Consider the following 21,514-nt stretch of genomic DNA (forward strand, 5'->3'; position numbering starts at 1 on the left):
GAGCTGACGGATGCAGAGGAGATCCCAAAGCGAAGGCACCGTAGTTTCAACAACTGCTCCAAGAAGACTGGAAAGCCCTTCCAGCATGAAGATTAGGCCATTTTCACGCCGTATAAAAATCACTTTAATTTCCATGCCCAATTATTTTCTCCTGCATACATGCAGCATTTTTTCCTGAATTCTCCATTTGTTTCCCATTCTGTGTGCCCCGAACATGACTAAATATTAATCCTTTCCCACTATAAAACCATCGAAGATTCACAGGCTCTAAGTTCTCTTGGCCTCTTTGGTGGTGGGATATTGGCTAAGGACACATATTTTCAATTCAAAGCTTAAAGGATCTCCCCCAGTATATTTTTTCTGTGACCCAAAGTGATTATCTGAAACTTCCAGAGCGGCCAGTCACAATAATGCATGCAAAGGAACCAGACAGAGTTTTAACCACGCTTTGTAGCCATTTGTGAAAAACTCAGCTTGACAGGTTTGGAATATTCCAGCACTTACCCTGATTTAGAGAAAATTCCTTAGAGGAAGGAAGGGTTAAAAAAAAAAAAAACTAAACTAAAATGAGGTAAGGAAGGATCCAAGTAGTTCTTTAAACTTAGTTTCCTAGGTGCAGCTTCTTCTAGTCTTTTAAAGCAGCATGTCGTTTTGATTGGCGGGAGTTGTAACACTGGCCTAAACAACACAGCTTGGCCTCATCTGCCCTAGTCTTTCATGTTGTTGGACAGCTGAGAAAATACTGTATTTCCAGAATACTATCATCACAACTGCCACCTGTGTTTTTTGTACCAATATGGAATGATTTGTTTACACCTTTCCACATTAAATCTAGGAGCTGTCAGTACAACTCATATTGATTACGCCTCAGGACTTACAAGGCTAGAAATTTATCTACACGTTTGTAAAACAGCAAGGCTTGGCAAACTGGTTCCTTCCCAGCAATGAGCAAATTCCTCACCCTCTATTTCGGGATACAGGGAGTCCCCAGGCTTTTCTAAGGCTTCGGTGTAGCTACTCCAAATGGGAGTGTTCAAGGGGGTCTCCAAATACCACCACCATATTTCCACACCATATTTCCATCACCACAGCCACATCTTCATGAAGGATGATGAGCAAGGTAGAGTCTGAGCACTTCCCTCTTCCCCTTCCCCTCCACTGCCCAACACACACTTGCATCAGAAATGATGGGGTACAGGAGAGGTTGGTCAGAGATGTAGTCCATTCCCACTGGGATTAAAACATGTCTTCTCTAAGAATAAGCTGGCTGAGGCCATTTGAAATAGTGTAACCAAATGTTTCCTCCATCTATTCTTTTGTTTTGGAGGTTCCTCCAAAATGTGATTATGCACGGTCCATAAGGGACCTGAAGAAAAACCCAGAGCTGGGCACAGTAATGAGGACAGTTCTAGTATTCCAGTTCTTGTCCACAGTACTGCCCTTTGTGGCTCTTGTAGGGTGCACTCTGCCTGTGCACCCACCCCCTACAGGCACACACATGCCACCTGTGTTTAATGGGACTCTTCTTTACATTTACCCAATCAAGTGCCTTATAATTCCTTCAGCGGACATTTTGTTTTCACTTTGTTTAGAGAAGTTAATTGCTCCTATAGACAAACTTTTGAAAAGTTTCCTGTGGAAGGAAGATAAATTCCCTTTTTATGGCAGGCACTATGCTAGAAGCCTTACATATGTTATTTAGTTCTCCTCTAAAATATAAGGAGGGTACCTGGGTGGCTCAGTCAGGTAAGCATCTGACTTCAGCTCAGGTCATGATCTCACAGTTCATGAGCTTGAGCCCCACATCCAGTGAGCTCGAGTCCTGCTTTGGGTGAGCCCTACTTCTCTCTTGCTCCTTCTCTCTCCCTCTCTCTCTTTCTCTCTCTCTGCCCCTCACTCAGAAGTTAAGTAGCACACGTGGCTGAGAACTCACCCTGTGCACACAGCCTGTCTACCAGGCTGTCTCTAAAGAAGATACTACAAACAAGGCCACTATGAACCATTTCCCTTTTCTAAGCATGAATGTATACTTTTTTAATAGCGGGTACCTTTCCTTCAGAGCATAGTCAGAACTCACATCTGAGACTGGGAGTTAGGAAATCAAAAAGCATGAAACTGATTGGGAGAATAAAAAAGAACATCATGAAACATTACCTAATTGTTTAGTAATGTTGTCATGCATTGTCCAAAATTGGCCTGGAACAGGAGTACAGCCAAAGAGAGGAATATAAACAGATCTTGCCCTGGGATGAGCAATCTCATTTCTAGTCTGTCTTACTCATATGAAAAGTGAAGACATTCAAAGTGAACTCCAGCACTGCCATGGACCAGGAACACATACATGCTCAGGTACAGAAAGAGCCACTGAAGGGTCAGGGCCGAAAGAACATTTACACAACTCCAGCAGGGAATTAAAATGTACCGTATGTTTTTTGCCTTTCAAAGCATAATTCCCTTTCCTGTTTTTGTTATTCTGAAATTAAAAACATTTGGTTGGTGTGCCAGGCAGCAAACGCTGCAGACATCCCAGGTCACCAACACCCCTCTGGCCAAGCCAGGGAAAGCAACTGAAACAGCTCTGACTTCAGAAAACTGCGGCTGGGCTTTGTTCTCGACACCAAATTAATGTATTACCCTCATACAGGATGGCTTATTTGGATCCTCTCACAATTTAAAAAAAAAAAAAAAACAAACCCACAGGAACCAGAAACAATTACAGTACTTTAAAATTAAGATGTGTATGCTTGTGGCTTTGCCTGCTGCTCCTGGTGAGTGCTTGTACATGAGGCAGCCCCAGTGGAGCACTGGCTTTGTCCACTGTTATACCACGCTAAAGGTGCCATGAATGAACAGCACCAAAACCAGAGGCATCCCTCCCCCAAAATGGGGAAAACATAAAACCCTCTCCAATTGCTTCAATGCAGGTACTGAAAGAGGGAATCAGACACAACTTTTTAAAAAGGCAATACATAAAAATTTGAGCCTACAAAAGAGATGCTAAGGTAATTATCTTCTTAAAAGTGATGAGGGGGGTTTTCTTGAACTTTCAATGTAATTTGTGCAACATGCTGTCACACAGTTAATGCCGTAAACATATTTGAAAAAGATTTATTTTACCAAATTTCAACATTTAATTTTTTAGGAAACTAGCTGCTGTCTGCCTATCATGCCAACCAACTAATAAACTTCTTAAGCATATCTCCTTCATGGAAGTAATGCTTAGTTAGGGAGTAGGCTGGGGGTACTTTTTCTATATTATTTCACTAACCACCCCATTACTGTGATTCTAGCATCAGTGTTTCACCCTCAGAAGTTAGAAGCAAGCAAAAAGGCATCCCAATACCATGTATTTATCTCTAAAAGAAAAGACAACAGTGTGAGCTGGGGTCAGCCCAATTTTCCACACCTTCCCTAAATACCTAACCCCAAATTAAGAGCTGTTATTCAGTACCATGACAATGAGGCCATTACAGGACTGTCAACCATGAAAGGCCCCATTGTGCTCATTATTTTACAGTTACTCTGACTGGAAAGCACACTCATACATTTCAGGAATTTCACAAATGAGGCAACTGGGGTCTAAAGAGGTTAAGGGACTTGCCCAAGGTCACAGTTTGTAAATGGCAGTCTGGACTCAAATCTTGATCTTGACCCCAGAGGCCATGCTTTTAGCCACCACACTGTCTGCCCTTGTCAGGAGAAACCATGGAGCAGCCTATTTTATAAAGTGAAAAATCACAGAGAGCTCAGAGAAGCAGAAACTTCACAAAAATAATACATATAAAGCAAAAACGTCACAAAAATAACACATACAAGCTTAAATTGTTGCCATGCATCAAAACAAAGAAATGCTCAGCAAACTTACAACAACTCTCAGGTTTCCCTTAACATCAAAAGATTTGATCACCCAGTTGACAGACTTTTTGCACTTCAAGATCAGGATGAGATTTTTGACCACCTCAAGATCCTTTCGAGAAGGTCTTATGTCAATTATTATATCCACCTGGAAAGCACTGTGAATGGAAAACAAAGGCAAAGTTAGAACCCAAATGCCAGAGAGTTGCAACTATCTCCTCTCTTCCAAGTCTTCATGTTTCCAGTGTCTGGCCAGTTGATTAAAAAGCTGGAGTTGATCCCAGGCAAATGACATGTGCAAAACAGATTGTTAGTGCACACAAAACAAAATAGTTTTACATAACAATAGAAAACTACGCCTGCTGATAATTAGACACTAAAATTTTTCTCCTTCTTTGGGGGGAATAAAAAAGATAGTTACTTAAAGCAGCCACCGTTTGAAATGGATCTGGGCAACCAGGAATTTACTTTTAAAGCAGAATTGTTGGTTTTCAACCTTCAACACCTTCAGTGTGTAACTTTCCAATTTGCATATGCTCAAAATCCTTGAAGGTGGCAGGGAGGAGGGACGCCTGGTAGTAAAAAAACAAAACAAAACAAACCCCCGAAACAGAAAAAAAAAAACAACAAAAACAACAACAACAAAAAAACTAGGACACTTAAGATGAAATAAGAGGCGAAAGGCTGGAGAATTTGACTTATATAAGGTTTGCATAAGCCATTAACATTTGCTACAGAATCATATCTGCACTCACTTTCCCAAACTTCTGGATATACAGTTATTAAAATAAAGAAAACAGATGGTCAACCAACTGATTACTGGAAAATTGATGAAGACAACCCAAACTTCTAAGAATTCAGTATACAGGAGAATTTTTTTTAACCAAACAATAACATCTCTGTCATTCTGAATTTAAAGGAAAGTCTTTCTTTCCATTTGGTTTTACACACTTGTGAAGCACATGATGAATGATACACTCAAATGAAGCCTGAGGCTTAATATCTAAGCATGTTTGCCAGATTGATTCTATTCCCATTCTCTTTTAATTTTCCACAAAATTCTTCACGTGGGACAGAATGGAATCTTCCCCAAACTGATGTGTAGTTTATTCACCTTTGAAAGCAAAATTTGATTAGAATTTTAATTCTGAAATCCCTCTACAATATAAATTTAAGGCAGTGGTCCACAGGAATGCAGACTCGAGTAGAAGAAAGAGGCACTTTTCCTCTTTTATCCCCTTTTTAATTCCCTAATCATTCTTGATAGGGAGGGTTAAATTGCTAGTCCTGGGGCAGGAAGCTGAGGGTGGGAGATGGAGAAAAAGAACGTAAGCGAGAGGCAGGTTGTATCTAATGGCTCTTTGGTGTGTCGCCACGGAGGGCCATGCGCCAACACACCCACACTCACTCCCCCACCCCCGATGCACACACACCTTCATAGCACACACAGCTCTGAATGCAAATGTGCTCTGAGGACGCTATGAATGGAATTTTATTAAAAACAGAATGTGATTAAAATTATAATTATGTTAACAGGCATATTTTATAATTTTTTATCAGGAATAACCTCAGTCAAAGGAGATAACAATGGAGCAAGAATTATTTTGTCCTATAATTAATTAGTGCCTGAAAGTTCAAAATAGGCTTCAGAAACTCACCTAGAATATAGGGGATCTAGAGACAGATGCCGAAAATAAAATATACCACTGGTGCCTTCACTCCCTTCTTCAAAACTTCTGTTAATTCACCCAACGCATGAACAGCTCCCTCCCTCCTACACAAGTAGGGTTGTACTGTCTCTGCCTCAAGTCAGCATATATCTTTATTTTCATTTCTTTTCAGTTCAGCGCACGCCCACACACACACACACACACACACACACACACACACACACACAGTCACTCACTTACCTGTAGGGGTTAGAGCTGGGGGTAATTAACTCAATGATGTGTACTTCCTTATCCTGGGGCTGGCTGGATATCACACAACCCTCCGCTGCTTTGGGCTGAAGGTACTCAGCAAGGTAATTGAGCGAGAGAAAATTCTTCCCTATGTTGCACGTGGGAGGGAACACTTGATCTGAAAGAAACACAGGATAATTCATCACACCACTGAGCTACACGTTATCAGACTTGAAGGGAAGAAGGTGATAGTAACTGAGCAACTGCAGGACACAGGGAACCACAAGCCCTAGGGACGGCCTTAGAACTCAACCATTGCCTTGAAATACCTCCCCTATGGTCACCAGTGACCTCCTACTGACCAATTCTAGTGGCCTCTCTTGGTCTAAATCCTTTCCTTTCCTGTTCTCTGTGATACTGCGTTGTCCTCATCCACATCCCCTGACTTACCTCCCATCTCTTTTACTGGTTCCCCCTCCTCTGTCCATTCTTTAGACACACCAACGATCCTCAATCTTGGGTGCACACCAGAATCCACCTATTTGAACCCCATCCCAGAGATTCTGAGTCAGAAGATCTGGGGGGCAGGGTGGTGCTAGGCAGCTTTCTTTTTGAAAAGCTCCACAGTTGATCTTGATACAAAACCAAGGCTAAGAACTCAATTCCTTCCTCAATCTTCTTTTTGTCTCATAATCTTCCCAAATGACCTCAACTGCTCCTAGGGCTTCAACCTGTACCTAGATCATGACTCCTTTTCTGAGTTGCAGTCCTGGGCTGGCATCTGTCTACCAAGTACCTCTCACCTAAAAAATCCAATAGTTATTTCATAGTCCACATACTCAACACTGAAATCAATTATCTATCCAGATAGGCTCCTCCTTGGATATTTGCTACTTCAATTAATAGGGGGATCAACCACCTAATCAATTCTCTGGCCTGCTATGCAGAATGAATTATTCCCTCATATTTATTCGTCACAGCACTACAGATCTAAAGACTGAAGGAGGGAGTTTGGGGGAAACAGTGAGGGCAGACTTTCACTCTTTCTCACAATCTCGTTACAGATGACTAATGCTTTTATAACACTTTACAGTTTACAAGGTGCTTTTGCAAACATCATCTCATTGTGCTAAGGGCTGCTCATCACCTCCACCAGGGAAAGCGATACAAGTACCAAGAGTCTAAAGATACTCCCACAAGGGCACATGCCGTTTACACAGCACTGTGGTTGATGGGATTTCCAGCCAGTGGTTTAAATGTTTAAACAGAACTTGAAACTGCTGGCAGGGTGACAGCTGGGACCAGTGTCAAGGAAGTTCTAGGTGTAGCAAACTTTTTTTCAGAAGGGGTAATTAATCAGAGCCCTGGCACTGTAATGAAACAAACTTCTGCCTCTTTCATTTAATGGACAGGATGCTAGGGTTCAAATACACATGCAAGTCTCACTCAGGAGAGAGGAATCAGCCCAGGAGGTCCCAAGATTGGTTGGGTACTGCCCTGCCCCCAACCCCCACCAAGCCTGGGTATCAGCGCACACTGTGGCATCATGGCTCCACGCACCAGGCCTAGAACAGAGGGGACCACAGGAGCTCACAAGGCCCCAGGATGCAGGCTCCTGCACAACAGACCTGGATCCTTCCTCTGCACTCTTCCCTGAAGACCCCCTTAGAGAGAAGAGGCCAGGGCTCCACTGAGGCAGCTGGAGTGGCCTCCCCTCCATGTCTGCTGAGGGTTTTCCCGGATGAACAGATGACGAATGCACACCCCATAGCTGCAGCCCTGCGGACGCCTCCCCCAGATCACAGGATGGAAAATGATACTACGGTAGCAAGACTGAAATTTAATCAAGAATCAGGGGGTGTGTGCATGGGCCAGCGACAGGCTAGTCTGGAACTCAAGAGACTAGGACCCTCTGGCCTGTGTATTCAGTTCAGTTCATAGTTGGGTCTGGTTTGCATCTGGCATGTAGTAGGCATATGGTACAGGTGTCCCGAATTAACAAACAATGAGGTGAGATTTGAGACAAATACCAAAAATTCACCCACGTTGTGACCCTCCTAAGCCACTAGGAAAGGTTTGTTTAAAAGTTGCTATTATTGAGGTGCCTGGGTGGCTGGGTCGGTTAAGGGTCCAAGTCTTGATTTCAGCTCAGGTCATGTTCTCAGGGTTCCTGCGATCGAGCCCCGAGTCAGGCTCTGTCCTGACAGTGCGGAAGCCTGCTTGGGATTCCCGCTCTCCCTCTCTCTCTCCCTCTCCACTGCTTGGGCGCTCTTTCTCTCAAAATAAATAAAACAAAACTTAAAAAAAAAAAGTTGCTATTATTAAGGGCTCAAGTCCCAGATGCCATTGTCACTAGGTTGAATAAGCTGATCATTTTCTGTTGCGTATACATGTGTGTGCCCGAGTTCTTTTCCCCCCAAATGACCTTCCGCATGCCTGGCATCAAAACTTATACCAACTGCCAAGTAGAAAGGAAACCACAAAGGGGAATCCCCGGGTAGAAACCTGGCAAGTTTTGGGGGGGGGGGGGGGAAGTCACATGCTTATTTGTATTTTAGGAAAGGTTTGACGACTAACTTTGCGACTTGGAATGATATACTCTGGGAACCTAGGAAGTAATGCAAACTCCTTGTTTTCCTGCTGTGGAAACTGAGGCTTAAGTGGCAAATCAGAGGGGTGCTGGAAGTGTCACAGTTAATGAGACAGGTTGGAGTAAGAACAGAAAATCCTCAATTCTTCCATTCTAGGTGTACTGGTTAGAGCAGTAGTTCTCAAACGTGAGCACATATCCGAATCACCAGGAGTGCTTGTTAAATAAAACACAGACGGCTAGACCCTACTCCCAGAGTTTTCAATTCAGTTGGTCTTGGGCGGGCCCAAGAACTGGCAATTCTAACAAGTTCCCAGGTGATGAGGATGCTGCTGGGGCATGGACCACATTTGAGAGCCACTGGGGATAGAACAAGAGGAGACTCTGCTCCTCTTGCTTGGGATCTTGGCTTGGGATCCCTAGAGGTAGCTAGCGAGAGATGGGCAGGTTCTGGGAAGCTGGCTGATGAGTCCTGCTCAGTGAAGCCTGATCCATGGTGACAGACAACATCACCCTGTGGTCCACCGACCTAACCAAGGAACCTCACTTCCCCCAACGGTTGTTCTCCACGGTGTATACCAGTGACTTACACCCGACTCGTGTCTGGAATCAAGTTTCAGGGGCTCCAAAGGTGTTACCAAGGAGTCACCAGTTTTTACTGGACTGGACTGGACTGGACATGGGGGCCTTTGAGTTCGTTCCTGACTCAGTGTGTGGCCTTGGGGAAGTCACTTAACTAACCCTCACTCTCAAGGCAGGCAACAGCTGTGCATAAAAGTTCCTGCACTGTCAAGAGAACAGCTCAACAGCTCTAAATGTTACTATAACACATTTTCTTATGGTAACAAATTCCAAGTGGGAGGGGGGCAGGTGATCAATATCCTTTTACGCTACTAGAATTCTGTGCTTCAGAAATGCAGGCCATTCGCCAGGGCTTAGAACCTTTGTTAAAGAGGTTATGCATTTTGTTCCAATGGGAGCTGACCTCTATTACAAGTTACCTAACCACCTAAGAGTTCAGTAACAAACTCCAGCTTTTGTATCCAACACTCACCTAAAATTCTTCTCTCTACTCTGCTAAACAAGTCTTTCCACCCAGTTGGCCTACTTGTATTATCAGGTTGTGCCTACTTAGCTAAGACTTAAAATACAGCATCAGGAAACAAGCATTAGACTCGAGAGTCAGGAAACCTGGGTTTGAATTCTGACTTCACCACTTACTAATAATGCGGATTTGAGCAAGCTAGCTTAACCCACCACTAACCCCTCTGTAAAAGGGTGGAAGTAATGGTTTCCTCGTAGGATTACTGGTGAGGTTAAGTGGGGTACCTGCGAAAAGAAAGCACCTGATGTGGCCTTTGCACTTAGCACATACTCCAACATCAGAGTCCACCTTTCCTGCATCTGTCAAACAGCCCAGGTTTAAGAACGGGCTGGAAACAAGCATTCAACGAGCAAGGCTGTGCTGCCATGCTGTCTGTGAAAGAGGTGACAAGTACTGTTGAGTTCAACAGAAAGCAGATGGAAGCTGAAGACCTGAAATGCAGTTTTCACATACTCACCTGACTATAACAAGGACTCATTCACAAGAGTTGTTATTTCTAGTAACAAATGGGGTCTCCAAATATACACAACTAAAAATAATGATGAAAGAAGGTATTTTTAAAAATGTGCTTTCAAACTGAGTTACCAGATATTTATATCCTTCTGCAAGGCAAGGAAATTAAAACGGGCAAATCTCTTATCAAGGCCACACAGTTCCTTTCTCCAATAATTTGTCCTTGTAATGGGCATTAGTATTAAAAATATATTTAAGCACTTTTCTTCTGCTATTGTCCAAAATTTAACCCACGTCTCAAGACCATAAACCAACACTGGCTTCAAATGTTTGCAGATCAACAGGTAAGAGGAAGCCCTAACTGTTGGCTCAGCCGGCCAACTCCCCCTCTATTCCATTAGCGATCACCTCCTTTCCTTCACTTCGGATTCTCACCCTTCATTCACTTCCGATTTCTGTGTGTGGACGTCTTCTAAACCCTGCACCACAGCCTCCTCTCTTCTCTCAACCATGCTACTCCCGACATCCTGCTTGGCCATTACCAGGCCTGTTTCCTCAGGGAAAAAAGAAAAAAAAAAAAAAAAAAAAGGGAAGGAAGAAATGTGAGGGGAGCAGGCCCAGTGATCTCTCAGGTCCCTGCCAGCTACAACATTCTGTAATTCTAGGATTCCTTGCCCTAACCACCTGGTCTCTGAAAGGAAAACAAGTGACTGTCATAAATCAGTCATTAACTGAAACCACGTAAAATTTACCTTCCCCCACTTTAACGTAAATGTTTCTTGCTATCTTGAGTTCAGTGAATGAAGTGACTGCTCCGTACTCCTTTCGAGCCCAACTTAGCAGACGGTCGTTTCTATAAGGGAATCTCTTTTCTTCTGTTTTTGCTGACAAGGAGAAGTTTCCTGATGAAAACTGGACCATGGAACCCTGAGACACCTAGAGGAAATAGAACAATGTACATGTTTAATGTGGTGTAGTCACCTGGAGCCGAATCATAATTAGAGAAAGCACTTATCAGACAATGCGTATTTGTCAATCCAATCTCTTCTCTTTGTTATACAGGTGGATCTTTTTTCAGCAGCTGATTCAAGAAACAGTCCCAAGGCTACTTCTCCCAGGAAACAACAAAGCTACCAGTGACGCAAAGAACCACTGGTATTTTTAAGAAACGAGTGACGTAGGATTGTGCCATTAGAATTTGTAAAGAACTCTGTGATAAGAGACTGCAGAGTGCATTGTGAGTCATCACAAGAATGATCATTGCTATCTTCCCTGATATCTCAGTTGAAGGCCAACCTTTCAAGTAAAGAGTTTCTAGCCTAGCGGAAACTAGGGAGTGTGATCATGGGCTTGTCATGGGCTTCAAGATCAGGGCAAGCAATCCAAAGTCCAGTTAGCAAGTAAACTTGACGTCCAGGTCTTCCATAACTGCAGCCTCTACTGACAGCCACCATCCCAGAGACACTGGTTTGTGTTGTCCTGGGCAATGAGATAAAGAGAATGGCTGGAGGCTGTCAGTCTTCTACGACATTGAACTGCTGCCTAGAAGTGAGATGAATGTATGTTACAATTTATTTTGTGAGACCCCCAAACACCCACAGATAATGAAGTCAAGAGGCTGTTAGACTGATCCTAATAAAACTTTCAGGATGAGTTATGCAAGCACCACATTCCTGCTGGATGCATCTAGACAATCGCTGACCTAGCACATCATGGTATATATAATTAACACATACAAAGGAGGAAAATTATCATCTTGCTGCTGCACTGCAATCAAATTTAGTCGCTGGTGAAAATATGCACATGTCATCTTAATTGGCTAGCATTTATAAAAGTAACTGATTTTATGAATGTCAGGGTGAAACCTCAAACTGTCAGCAACAAGGTTCACAAATTCCCAAGCCACACTGCTATAAATGTATTAAATTTCACATTAACTATTTCTCATTAACAAAGAGCAAAGGAGTTTCCGAAGGGGGTTACAAATAACCAGACTAAAAGCAGGCTGAGGGCAGGGGTTTTGCTTAGGGTTCTATTGCTTACAGCGATGTTTGCAACCTTAATGCACAAACAACATAGTACGTACCCCAACTATGTGCTAGGCACTGTTATTTTCTATTCAATTATACACAGGTACAGTAGTCCCCCCTTATCTTTGAGGCATATCTCCCAAGACCTCCAGTGGATGCCTGAAACCACAGACAGCAATGAACCCTGTGTACACCATGTTTTTTCCTATACATAACTACCTATTGTAAAGTTTAATTTATCAATTAGGCACAGTAAGAGATTAACAATAATAGCTAGTAATAAAATAGAGCAATTAAAACAATATGTTGTAAATAAATGTGGTCTCCCTTTCTCAAAACATTTTACTGTACTGTATTCACCCTTCTTCTTGCAATGTCAGATGATAAAATGCCTACGTGAGCAGATGAAGCGACATGAAGGACGTAGGCACAGTGACACAGTGTTAGGCTACTACGGACCTTCTGACAATTCATCAGAAGAGGAGCATCTGCGTCCAGACTGCGACTGATCAACAGTAACTAAAACCATGGAAAGCAAAACTTTCAGATCAGCAGGCACTACTGTGTATATTTAAATGCTAGCAAAGACGTTCTTCGCCAAATTGATTCCATGACCTACTAATGCTGTGGTCTCACTCTTGGCTGAAAAGCAGAAGCATCTAAGAGCTTCTAAATATTATGAGGTCCAGGCCACACCAAGACCAATGAGAACCTTTGGGATGGGACCCAGACCTCAGATCATTTTAAAGCTCCCTGAGTGATTTCAAAGGTCAGCCCTGGTTGAGAAGCCCTTCCTTAATTGGGACTGAGTGATCCGTAATTTTAAAAGCACTATTATGGGTCAGGGGCAGCATGGGCACCTTGCAGCTTCCTCTCTACCAGTGGTTCTTAACTGGGGTGATTTTGTCCCCCAGAGGACTTTCGGCAACATCTGGAAATATTTTTGATTGTCACAACTGGGAGGGAAGAGCTACTGGCATCTGGCAAAGAGGCCAGGGATACTGCTCAACGTTCTACAGTGCACAGGGCAGCCCCCATGACAAAGATGACCCAAAATGTCGACAGTACTGCACCTGAGAGATCCTGGTCTGACTGAATGTTGCTAACATTCAAACGTCTACTGGATCCCCAGATTGAATCCTCAAGTTGACAGTCATCTCTATGCCAGAATTTGGGCCGTTAGGTACTTAATAAAGAATAAGAGAAGCTTCCTGGTTTAGGAAGCCCAAAACTAATCATTACTAAGCTGGACATAAACCATGGCCTCTACCAATAGTTACCACCTCATGCACACCTACTATGTATCAGGTACCACGAAGTGCTGTGAAGAATGCTAATGACATTTGCTAAATATGTCCTGATGCCAGTTACATATAAACAAAACCAGTGGGGACTGTCCAGTTTTAACCTTGTTTTGAACAATGCCCGCAGAAGAAAAAGTTCCTGAACCATTTACCTGCCAAACAATAACCATGCCCACATATGTATAAACCCTCTGAGACTTAGCTACTCACCAACACTGAACTTCAGTGTTTATCTGATTTTTATGACTGAGGCACTGTAGTAAAATCTTCTTTTCACTGAAAACCACTTGTGCTAAAAAGTCATTTTTATCAAGCCTGTCACCAAAAAACCCACAACAGTGCAAAGGCCTTTGTCCCTCTGCCAGCACAGTTCTGAATGTTTCGGCAAGTATCCCTGGATGTTCCGCTCCTTTTGTCCTCATTCATGTTACAGCCATAAAATAAAGCACTCGAGTTTTAAACACCATGTACCTAGAGTACATTTCTTCAGAGTAGAAGGTGGGGTATACAGCGTAAGAGAGAAATAAGGAGCAACTCCCAAATGCATCCGAAAGTAACAGAAAAGCAATACTAGGGCATGGCTGATTCTTCAAGAAGGGGCAACTCCTGGCTGATCCCTCCATGTACCACCAACCCTGCTCCAGTCTGTCTTCTCCGGGGGCCAGCAGCAAGGTTCATCCACTCACAGCTGAGGAATTTGGAAAAGGAGTTAACTGCCGCTCCTCAGGCACATTCCAATAAGAAGAAAGCCAAGCTGCCAGAGGCAGTGAAATGTCCCTGACTGCAGGTCAGTGGAAATTTTCTGCTGCGGCACGGGGTTAGTCAGCACTCCTCCTGATCACCAGTTCTCCTGGCTCTGACAGAGTTGCACGCCGACAAAAGTCGGCCCTAACCCCCACCAAGTTTTAGAAGGTGTTGTTATTTCCATCTGATCCTCAGGATGACCTATGAGCTAGGTTACTAGGATTTCCACAGTGGAGAGGAAGAAACCTCAGAGAAGCTAAATGGCACACACAAGGTCAGAGGATCGGCATGGGAGCAAGACCAAACAGGAGACTTCGGACTCCTGGTCATAGTGAGCCTCTGTGCTAACCTTGCCAGAAAGAAGACCTCATCAGCTCCCGAGGCAGATTTCTGTTCTATCTGTAAGATTTGCCTTCTACCCATGTGTCTGAGCTATGCCTTCCAGATGAAGAATTCCTTCCTCCTTCCTCCACGAGACAAGCCTTCAAGCATCTGAAGATGTCACTTGACTCCAATCCTGACTCTACTTCTTCAGAGCACTATTTCCAGCCCCCTCACCTCCTCCTCAGATACTGTGGTTATCAGTTCTTCACCAGCATAGTCTCTGAAATGTGGTGCTCAGGACAAGACTTGGGGTTTGGGGTGTGGTCTGACAAATGCACCGCAATGGTTAATTATGTGCCAACCTGCCTGGGCTATAGGGTGCCCAGTAATTTGGTCAAACATAATTCTGAGTATTTCTGTGAGGGTGTTTGTGGATGAGATTAACATTTAAATCAGTAGACTAAGTAAAACAGACTGCCCTTCCTAAGGTGTGTGGGCTTCATCCAATCAGTTGAAGGCCTGACCCCACCCCCGGAATAAGCTCTTCCAGGTTCTACAGCAGCCTGCTGGCCTTCAGATTCAAATTGGGGCATGGACTTTGCAGATTCTGGACTTGCCAGCCTCCATAATCACGGGAGCCAATTCCTTACAATAAATCTTTTTCTACATATATGTGGATACTGCATGCAGCCCAGAATCGCATTTGGTTTTCTATCAGCTGAACCCTGCTGTTATCTCATATTCATTAATTTATACTTCAAACATACACCTGCCAAATATTTCTTGAGCACCTGCCTCATCTGTGCCGGGCACTGTGTTGGAGGTGCTGGGGTAATCGCACAGAAAGGTGACAGATGAAACTTCCCGGCCTCGTGGAGCTTACAGTCTGTTAAGGAAGCCAGAGGAGCACAATAAATAAGCGAAATATGTAGTATCCCAAGAGGCGCTATGGAGCAAAATAAACTGAGAGAAGGGAAGGCTTAAATGTCATGGGGAAAGTCCCGCTGAGAAAGTCACAGCATAAAGCCCTGCGGAGGTCAGAAGGAAAAGCATCTGTGGTCGAAGCAGCAGCGCATGTAAAGGTCTGGCAAGCGGAAACGAGAGAGGCGGGGCCGGTGTGGCTGGAGCACCGGGATGGAGCGGGAGGGACAGGTAGATGAAAAGGTCAGAGAGGTCACAGAGCTGAGAAGGTCCAATCTGACCTTGCAGACTGCCACTAAGGACTATGGTGTTTAGTCCAGGTGAGATGGGACACCACTGAGAGTTCACGAAAACATCTAAAAAATTTTTACCTCTGGCTGCTGTGGCCAGTCTAGATTGAAGAGCGGCAAGAGCAGGAGACCAATAGTAGGCTTCTGCAATAACCTCAGGGAGAAAGAGCAGCATCTCACGCCGGGGAGGTGGTGGTGGAGATGGTGGTACCTAAATCCCCACGGCTCATTTTACCGGGTTGAGGCTCTTTCCATCCTTCCCTTACAGCAGTAATTCTTTCATAGAAACACAAAGTCTTATATTTATTCCTTAGACCCATATTTCAAATCTGTGTCGGACACATAAAAATCCTTATTCTGGGGGCGCCTGGGTGGCTCAGTTGGTTAAGTGTCTGACTTGATTTCGGCTCAGGTCATGACCTCACAGTGGTGGGATCAGGTGATGCATCGGGCTCTGTGCTGAGCATGGAGCCTGCTTGGGGTCCTCGCTTTCCCTCTCTCTGTCCCTTCCCCGCTCATGCTTGCACTCTCTTTCTCTCTCAAAATAAATAAATAAACATTTAAGAAAATCCTTATTCTGTTAGCTGTCAATATCACTGAATTTCACATGCGTCCCTTCTATACATTCATCTAAATACTTGAGCAGTGGAATAAGACCAGGCTAAGGTCTGTGACTTACAGGTATACTCCCATGCTGACCCAAAGATGCTAAATAGCACATGCTGGGGTCCCAGGTTGTTCACTGACTACAAAGTAACCCCATAGAACTGTCCTCACCTGGTCTGTAAGGGCATCATGCTAGAACCTGTTAAGAACCCTGCTGAAATAAACACATGATCTATCACTGTCATCCCCTGTACCATCTGGCACTCTAGTCTCCTACCTGATCTTCATGGTATGGTATCTGTATTAGAGTCTGGATTGGGTTACAGTCTGTGGAAGAACACAGACATAAAGAGAATAGCAAAAAACAATATTTTTCTAATACAAGGAGGGGTTACAATCACAACTTCAAGGAAAATAACTAGGGGTGAATATGGAAATGTTTTAAAAAATGTTAAGAGCAAGGATTTTATATTTGGATAAAATGGCAGGTATTTTCTATTTACTCCACCTTATTGGTGGGTTCTTGCCATGCCACCACCCCATTTCTGGCCCTGTATCTCAAGACACCTGCATCTCAACCACTAGAGTAACCCCCTAACTTCCAATCTGGTCTCCTTCCATCACTCCTCCACCCTGTTGCTGGGAGATCTTTCTAAAGAGTAAACTCATGATGATGCAGGACAGTATCTAAGCATCTTAAATGGCATATGACCAGAAAGGGCCTCTGCCTGCCCCACTGGCTACCACTCCCCAGTGTACTCACCATATGGAATCGCTTGGTGGCAGAACACATCCTGCTACTTGAGGCTCCTGAGTCTTGTTACATCCAGGTCCCTCCCACCTGGACTGCTCTTTCCAGCCTTCCTCATCTGGTAACTCTCCTTGAACTTCCACAGAACCACCTTCTCTGTGAAGCCTCCCAGACTCCCCTTCTGTCTTCAGGGTGGAGCAGCGCACAGGTGCCTTGTCAGACCTCTAGTCGAGCCCCTCTCTCACATGAAATGTGACTCTTTATCAGCAAAACTGATAAAGAAAAACAGCTCAAGGGTCAATCAAGCACCTTGCTCATTCTAAATCTCCGGGGCTTGTGTGGCATGGAGCTTGGCACAAAGCAGGGACTCCATAACTGCTTGCTGAATGAGAATCGGTTCTGTTACTTACAGGAAAGGATATGCCATAGTTTCTTCATTCTTGTAACCCAAACTCCTTACTTCCCTCACTGCCTGTGGAAATGCTCTTTCAGCCAACACTTAAAGCCCATGATTTGCCTTTTCACCCAATACCTCCACCTAAAAACAAATTCTTACATCATTCCATGTCCTCCCTTGAATTCAGCGAACTTTCCTCCTGCTTGCTAATTAAAACCCAATCCTCTGACATTCCCTGACATGACAAACATCTCCCTGTGGGAATGAACGGAGCATAGAGCTTTAAGAATCCCGATCCTTGGCAAGAAGGGGCAAACGTGAAGCACTTTACTGCCCAACAAACCCCAGGCTTCTGAGATGCACACTGAGCCACCTCCTGAATGCTCTTCCCTACTTAAACCATGCACGACATTTGTATTGTAGATTCTGGTTATGCTACCAGATTTTTTTTTAAAGAGCAGAACATTACTCTATCTGCCAGTGCTGGGAGTTTTATTACAAGAACTTACGGCTAGGCAACGAGAGCCAAGTTTATTATTTTTTCTGGATTGGATTCAACAACCTTGTCCAAAAGAGCAAGAAAAAAGCAAAGAGGCAACCAGCCCTTTTTGTTTCCACACCTGCATTTAAACTTTAACTCTTAAAGTCCTAAGCAGATCCATGGAAGCCTCAAGATTTATCTCCCAAGTTCTAGTGAGGTGAACAAATCCTGGCCGATGGGTGCAGTCACCATTTTCCTGGAACTGAGGCTCTCTGTTTTAGCACTTAACTCAGCACATCAGCTGACTCAGAGGCCTGGTGGTTGCATCACAGTATCCCTGTGGGCCTCCCCCGAGTTAGTTTGGTCTTCAGTGAGGGGGGAGAGAGAAGGTAGTACCATACTATAAGGATTCAGTCATCCTATGCCCTTCCCCTCCCCTTCCTCTATCCCTTCCCCACTGCCCTCACCTTACGAAGAATGTTCCCTGATGAACAGTCCTGATAAGGAAGTCCCATCTAGGGGCACCTGGGTGGCTCAGTTGGTTAAGCATCTGACTTCGGCTAAGGTCATGACTCGTGGTTTGTGAGTTCAAGCCCCGCATTGGGCTCTGTGCTGACAGCTCAGAGCCTGGAGCCTGCTTTGGATTCTATGTCTCCCTCTCTTTCTGCTCCTCCCCTACTCATGCTCTGTCTCATAAAAATAAATAAACATTAAAAAAAAAAGAAGTCTCATCTGAAGTTTCTCCTCACCCAGTCACATGTTATCTTCTCATGGGGCCAATTAAAAATTACAATCCAACCACCCAGCAGCCCCCACTCTAGCAACCCTGATACACCCCCAAAACTGCTTTCCATGTTCTTGGAAAGTCACCTTCTAAACTACCATATAATTTACTTATTTATTATGCTTATTGTCCATCTCCTCCTACCAGAATGTAAGCTCCTTCAGAGGCTGGGATCTTTGTCTGCTTTGTTCATGGGTATACCTCAAGCACCTAAAATAGTGCTGTATTTAGAAAAGATATTCAAGAAGTATTTAGTGAATGAATGAATCTTGAGGTCCAATCAACTGGTAGTACCTGCCTAAAGTTCTGTGCTAAGAAGGACTCTGAGGTCACTCACATACAGAAGTAGTGGAGAAATGACAACGAGCACTTCGATCAGTCACGTGTCTGCCAATGGCTCAGAGCACCCTGTACCTGCTCTATAGCTGTCCAATACAGTAGCCACACTCCATTGAACACTTGAAATATTGCTAAATAAACTGACCTGTGTTGTAACTGTAAAATACATACTAGATTTTGTACTGTGTCATATAGTACAAGATTAAAGAAACCTCAACAATTTTTTATTGATTATGTTAAATGCTATTATGTAGATATACTGTGTTAAATTACATATGCCATTACAAATAATTTCACTTATTTCCCTTACTTTTTAACAATATATTTTTATGTTTATTTATTTGAAAGGGAGAGACAGAGGGAGTAAGAGAGAGGGGGAGAGAATGAGCATGTGCGGGGGGAGGGGCAGAGAGAGAAAGATGGAGAGAGAGAGAATCCCAAGGGGGCTCCATGCTGTCAGTGTACAGCCAGACTTGGGGCTCGATCTCATGAACCTGAGATCATGACCTGAGCCAAAATCAAGAGTCAGACACTTAAGTGACTGAGCCATCCAGGTGCCTTTCCTTTCCCTTTTAAATGTACTAACAAAAGATTTTAAATTTCCTCTGTGGTTCACATTTTATTTCTATTGGACAGTATTACTCCAGAACCTCCTCCAATATGATTGTAAGGAAACACTGATAATATCCATCTATCCATCTGCTTCTTGATCTGGTCTCAGAACATAAATTAATGTCAAGAAGCCATCTCAAATCCAATGCTTCACAAAGTGTGATCCTTAGACCAGTATAATCATCCTGGAGATTCCAGGATGGGTGGGAATGTGGGGTCCAGGAAACTGCATTATAAACCTTCCTCCCACCACCCCATGATTCCAATGCATAGTTAAGGATCATTGCTGTAGGCCATAGATACAAATATTATTTAAATTTCAAATAATCTTTGTGAAGCAAACAGGAACAGGATTGCAGCATGGTGATCAAGTATGAATCTTCTTCTCTGCAATGGTAGAAAAAAGAAAAAAAAAAAAACAGGACGAGAGAGTAAAGCCAAGTCATGGATAGAGTCATCTTCTTGCACATCTGAAAAGAAAGAAATGGGCCTTGTGAAATCAGAGGAGACACAGCTCCCCAAAGATGAAGAAAAGCCTGCTGACATCGCAGAGGAAAATCTGTTCCAGGAATCACATACACACGCCCTATAGCTCAGCTGTGGTCCATTTGGAGCTTGAGCTGTGGCTGGTGAGTGCCTGCTATTCAGGTTACAAAGCTCCGTGGGGCTCCTCTGCTCACACACCCAGCTTCACACATTTACATGACTTTGGCATTGATGAAAGTGCAGCGTGTGGACAATCAGGATCAGCTCCTCTCCCTCTTCTATCTTGCCCTATCCGTAACTTTTACCATTCCTATTCCTTTTCCCTGACTCCTGTGCAGACAAATCTCTTTTTGGAGTTGCCTGATTGGGAAAATAGAGCACAAGAAGGAAAACAAAAAAAGCAAAGAAAAACACATCGACATTTCCAAAACACCTGTGGTGTCAAGTATTTGCTAGTTCCTTCCATTCTAGAGGGAAAAAAGATGCAAAGTAGAATAGGCATTTCTCTTGAATTTAGGTTTTTATATAAATAGTATTGATGGCAGATGGGTCCTAGAATTCATCTAACAGTGCCCACACAGAAAGGCATTGAGATGATGTTTTGGTGTATTTTGTGCACAAAGTCCATCCAGTAAAAACAAACTAACATAAAGTACTGGAACAGTACTGAAATATTTACCTCCCAAATGAGGACTAAACCCTACATTCTGAAAGAGGAAAATCACACGTTTTTCCTACCCAATTCCTGGGAGGGCTGTGCTTGCCTATTTCCTCCAAAGCCACGTGATGTGAAATATGATCTGAAACATGTTTTCTATTAACCATATATCATGACTCAATGCTTTTTTTTTTAAGTTTGTTTCAAAGAAATAATAACTTCCATGCCCATGAACCTACAGTCTTAATTTGTAATGCTACATATTCATGAGCCATGTGATTATGGCATCTGCCAATCGTGCATTCAAGAAACACAAATCCATGCAACCATTTAAAAATCTTGGGTGATTTTAATTTTGTATCTAAAACCAGATTACCTTCTTCCTTTAAAATGACTTAAAACTAATATTCAACGCTTTTTCTCAAAACATTCATGATGGTCACCCTCTGCTTTTAATTTTTATTTTTGCTGAAATGGAATATAGAGAACTAAAGGATTGAAACAGCCCTCTGTTCTTAACACCCAACATGTTTACACATGCCAAGAACAAAGCTCTGAGATGCAGCCCTCTCACTATAAACATGCACAAACTTGAATGTAAGCCACTACAAAAGCAATCCTCTAATCTCCCGTGGAAATGTTACAGAAACGATGGTATATGTGAATATACAAAGGGAAGCAAAATATGTCACTGCATCTGAAAGACAGACTCAGTCCACACAGGTTACCAAATTAATGAAGCATGAGCTGCTTTACAATGTAGAGTTTTCCAAAGTAGAGTCCCAGGTCACAGAGGGACCCTTGATGGTCTTACAAAATGAGCTCTCCAGATTCCTAAACTTACCTTTCTCATCTGCCAGTGTTAGCAGGATTTTAGGATGAG

The 21,514-nt window shown here is 43.4% G+C and overlaps 1 protein-coding gene across 2 annotated transcripts in view; it reads right to left on the reverse strand.

Moving 5' to 3' along the window:
- TGFBR3 (transforming growth factor beta receptor 3) overlaps window positions 1–21,514 on the reverse strand; it is a 208,929-nt gene that overhangs the window by 43,467 nt on the left and 143,948 nt on the right. For both annotated transcript variants that reach the window (XM_042952796.1, XM_042952795.1), the window contains 3 exons: window positions 10,657–10,840; window positions 5,766–5,934; window positions 3,866–4,013 (listed from right to left, as the gene is read on the reverse strand). In XM_042952796.1, the coding sequence (XP_042808730.1) occupies window positions 3,866–4,013; window positions 5,766–5,934; window positions 10,657–10,840 (501 nt within the window). The remainder of the gene's footprint in view (window positions 1–3,865; window positions 4,014–5,765; window positions 5,935–10,656; window positions 10,841–21,514) is intronic.

Source organism: Panthera leo, chromosome C1, assembly GCF_018350215.1.
Source record: "Panthera leo isolate Ple1 chromosome C1, P.leo_Ple1_pat1.1, whole genome shotgun sequence".
Taxonomy (NCBI): Eukaryota; Metazoa; Chordata; class Mammalia; order Carnivora; family Felidae; genus Panthera; species Panthera leo.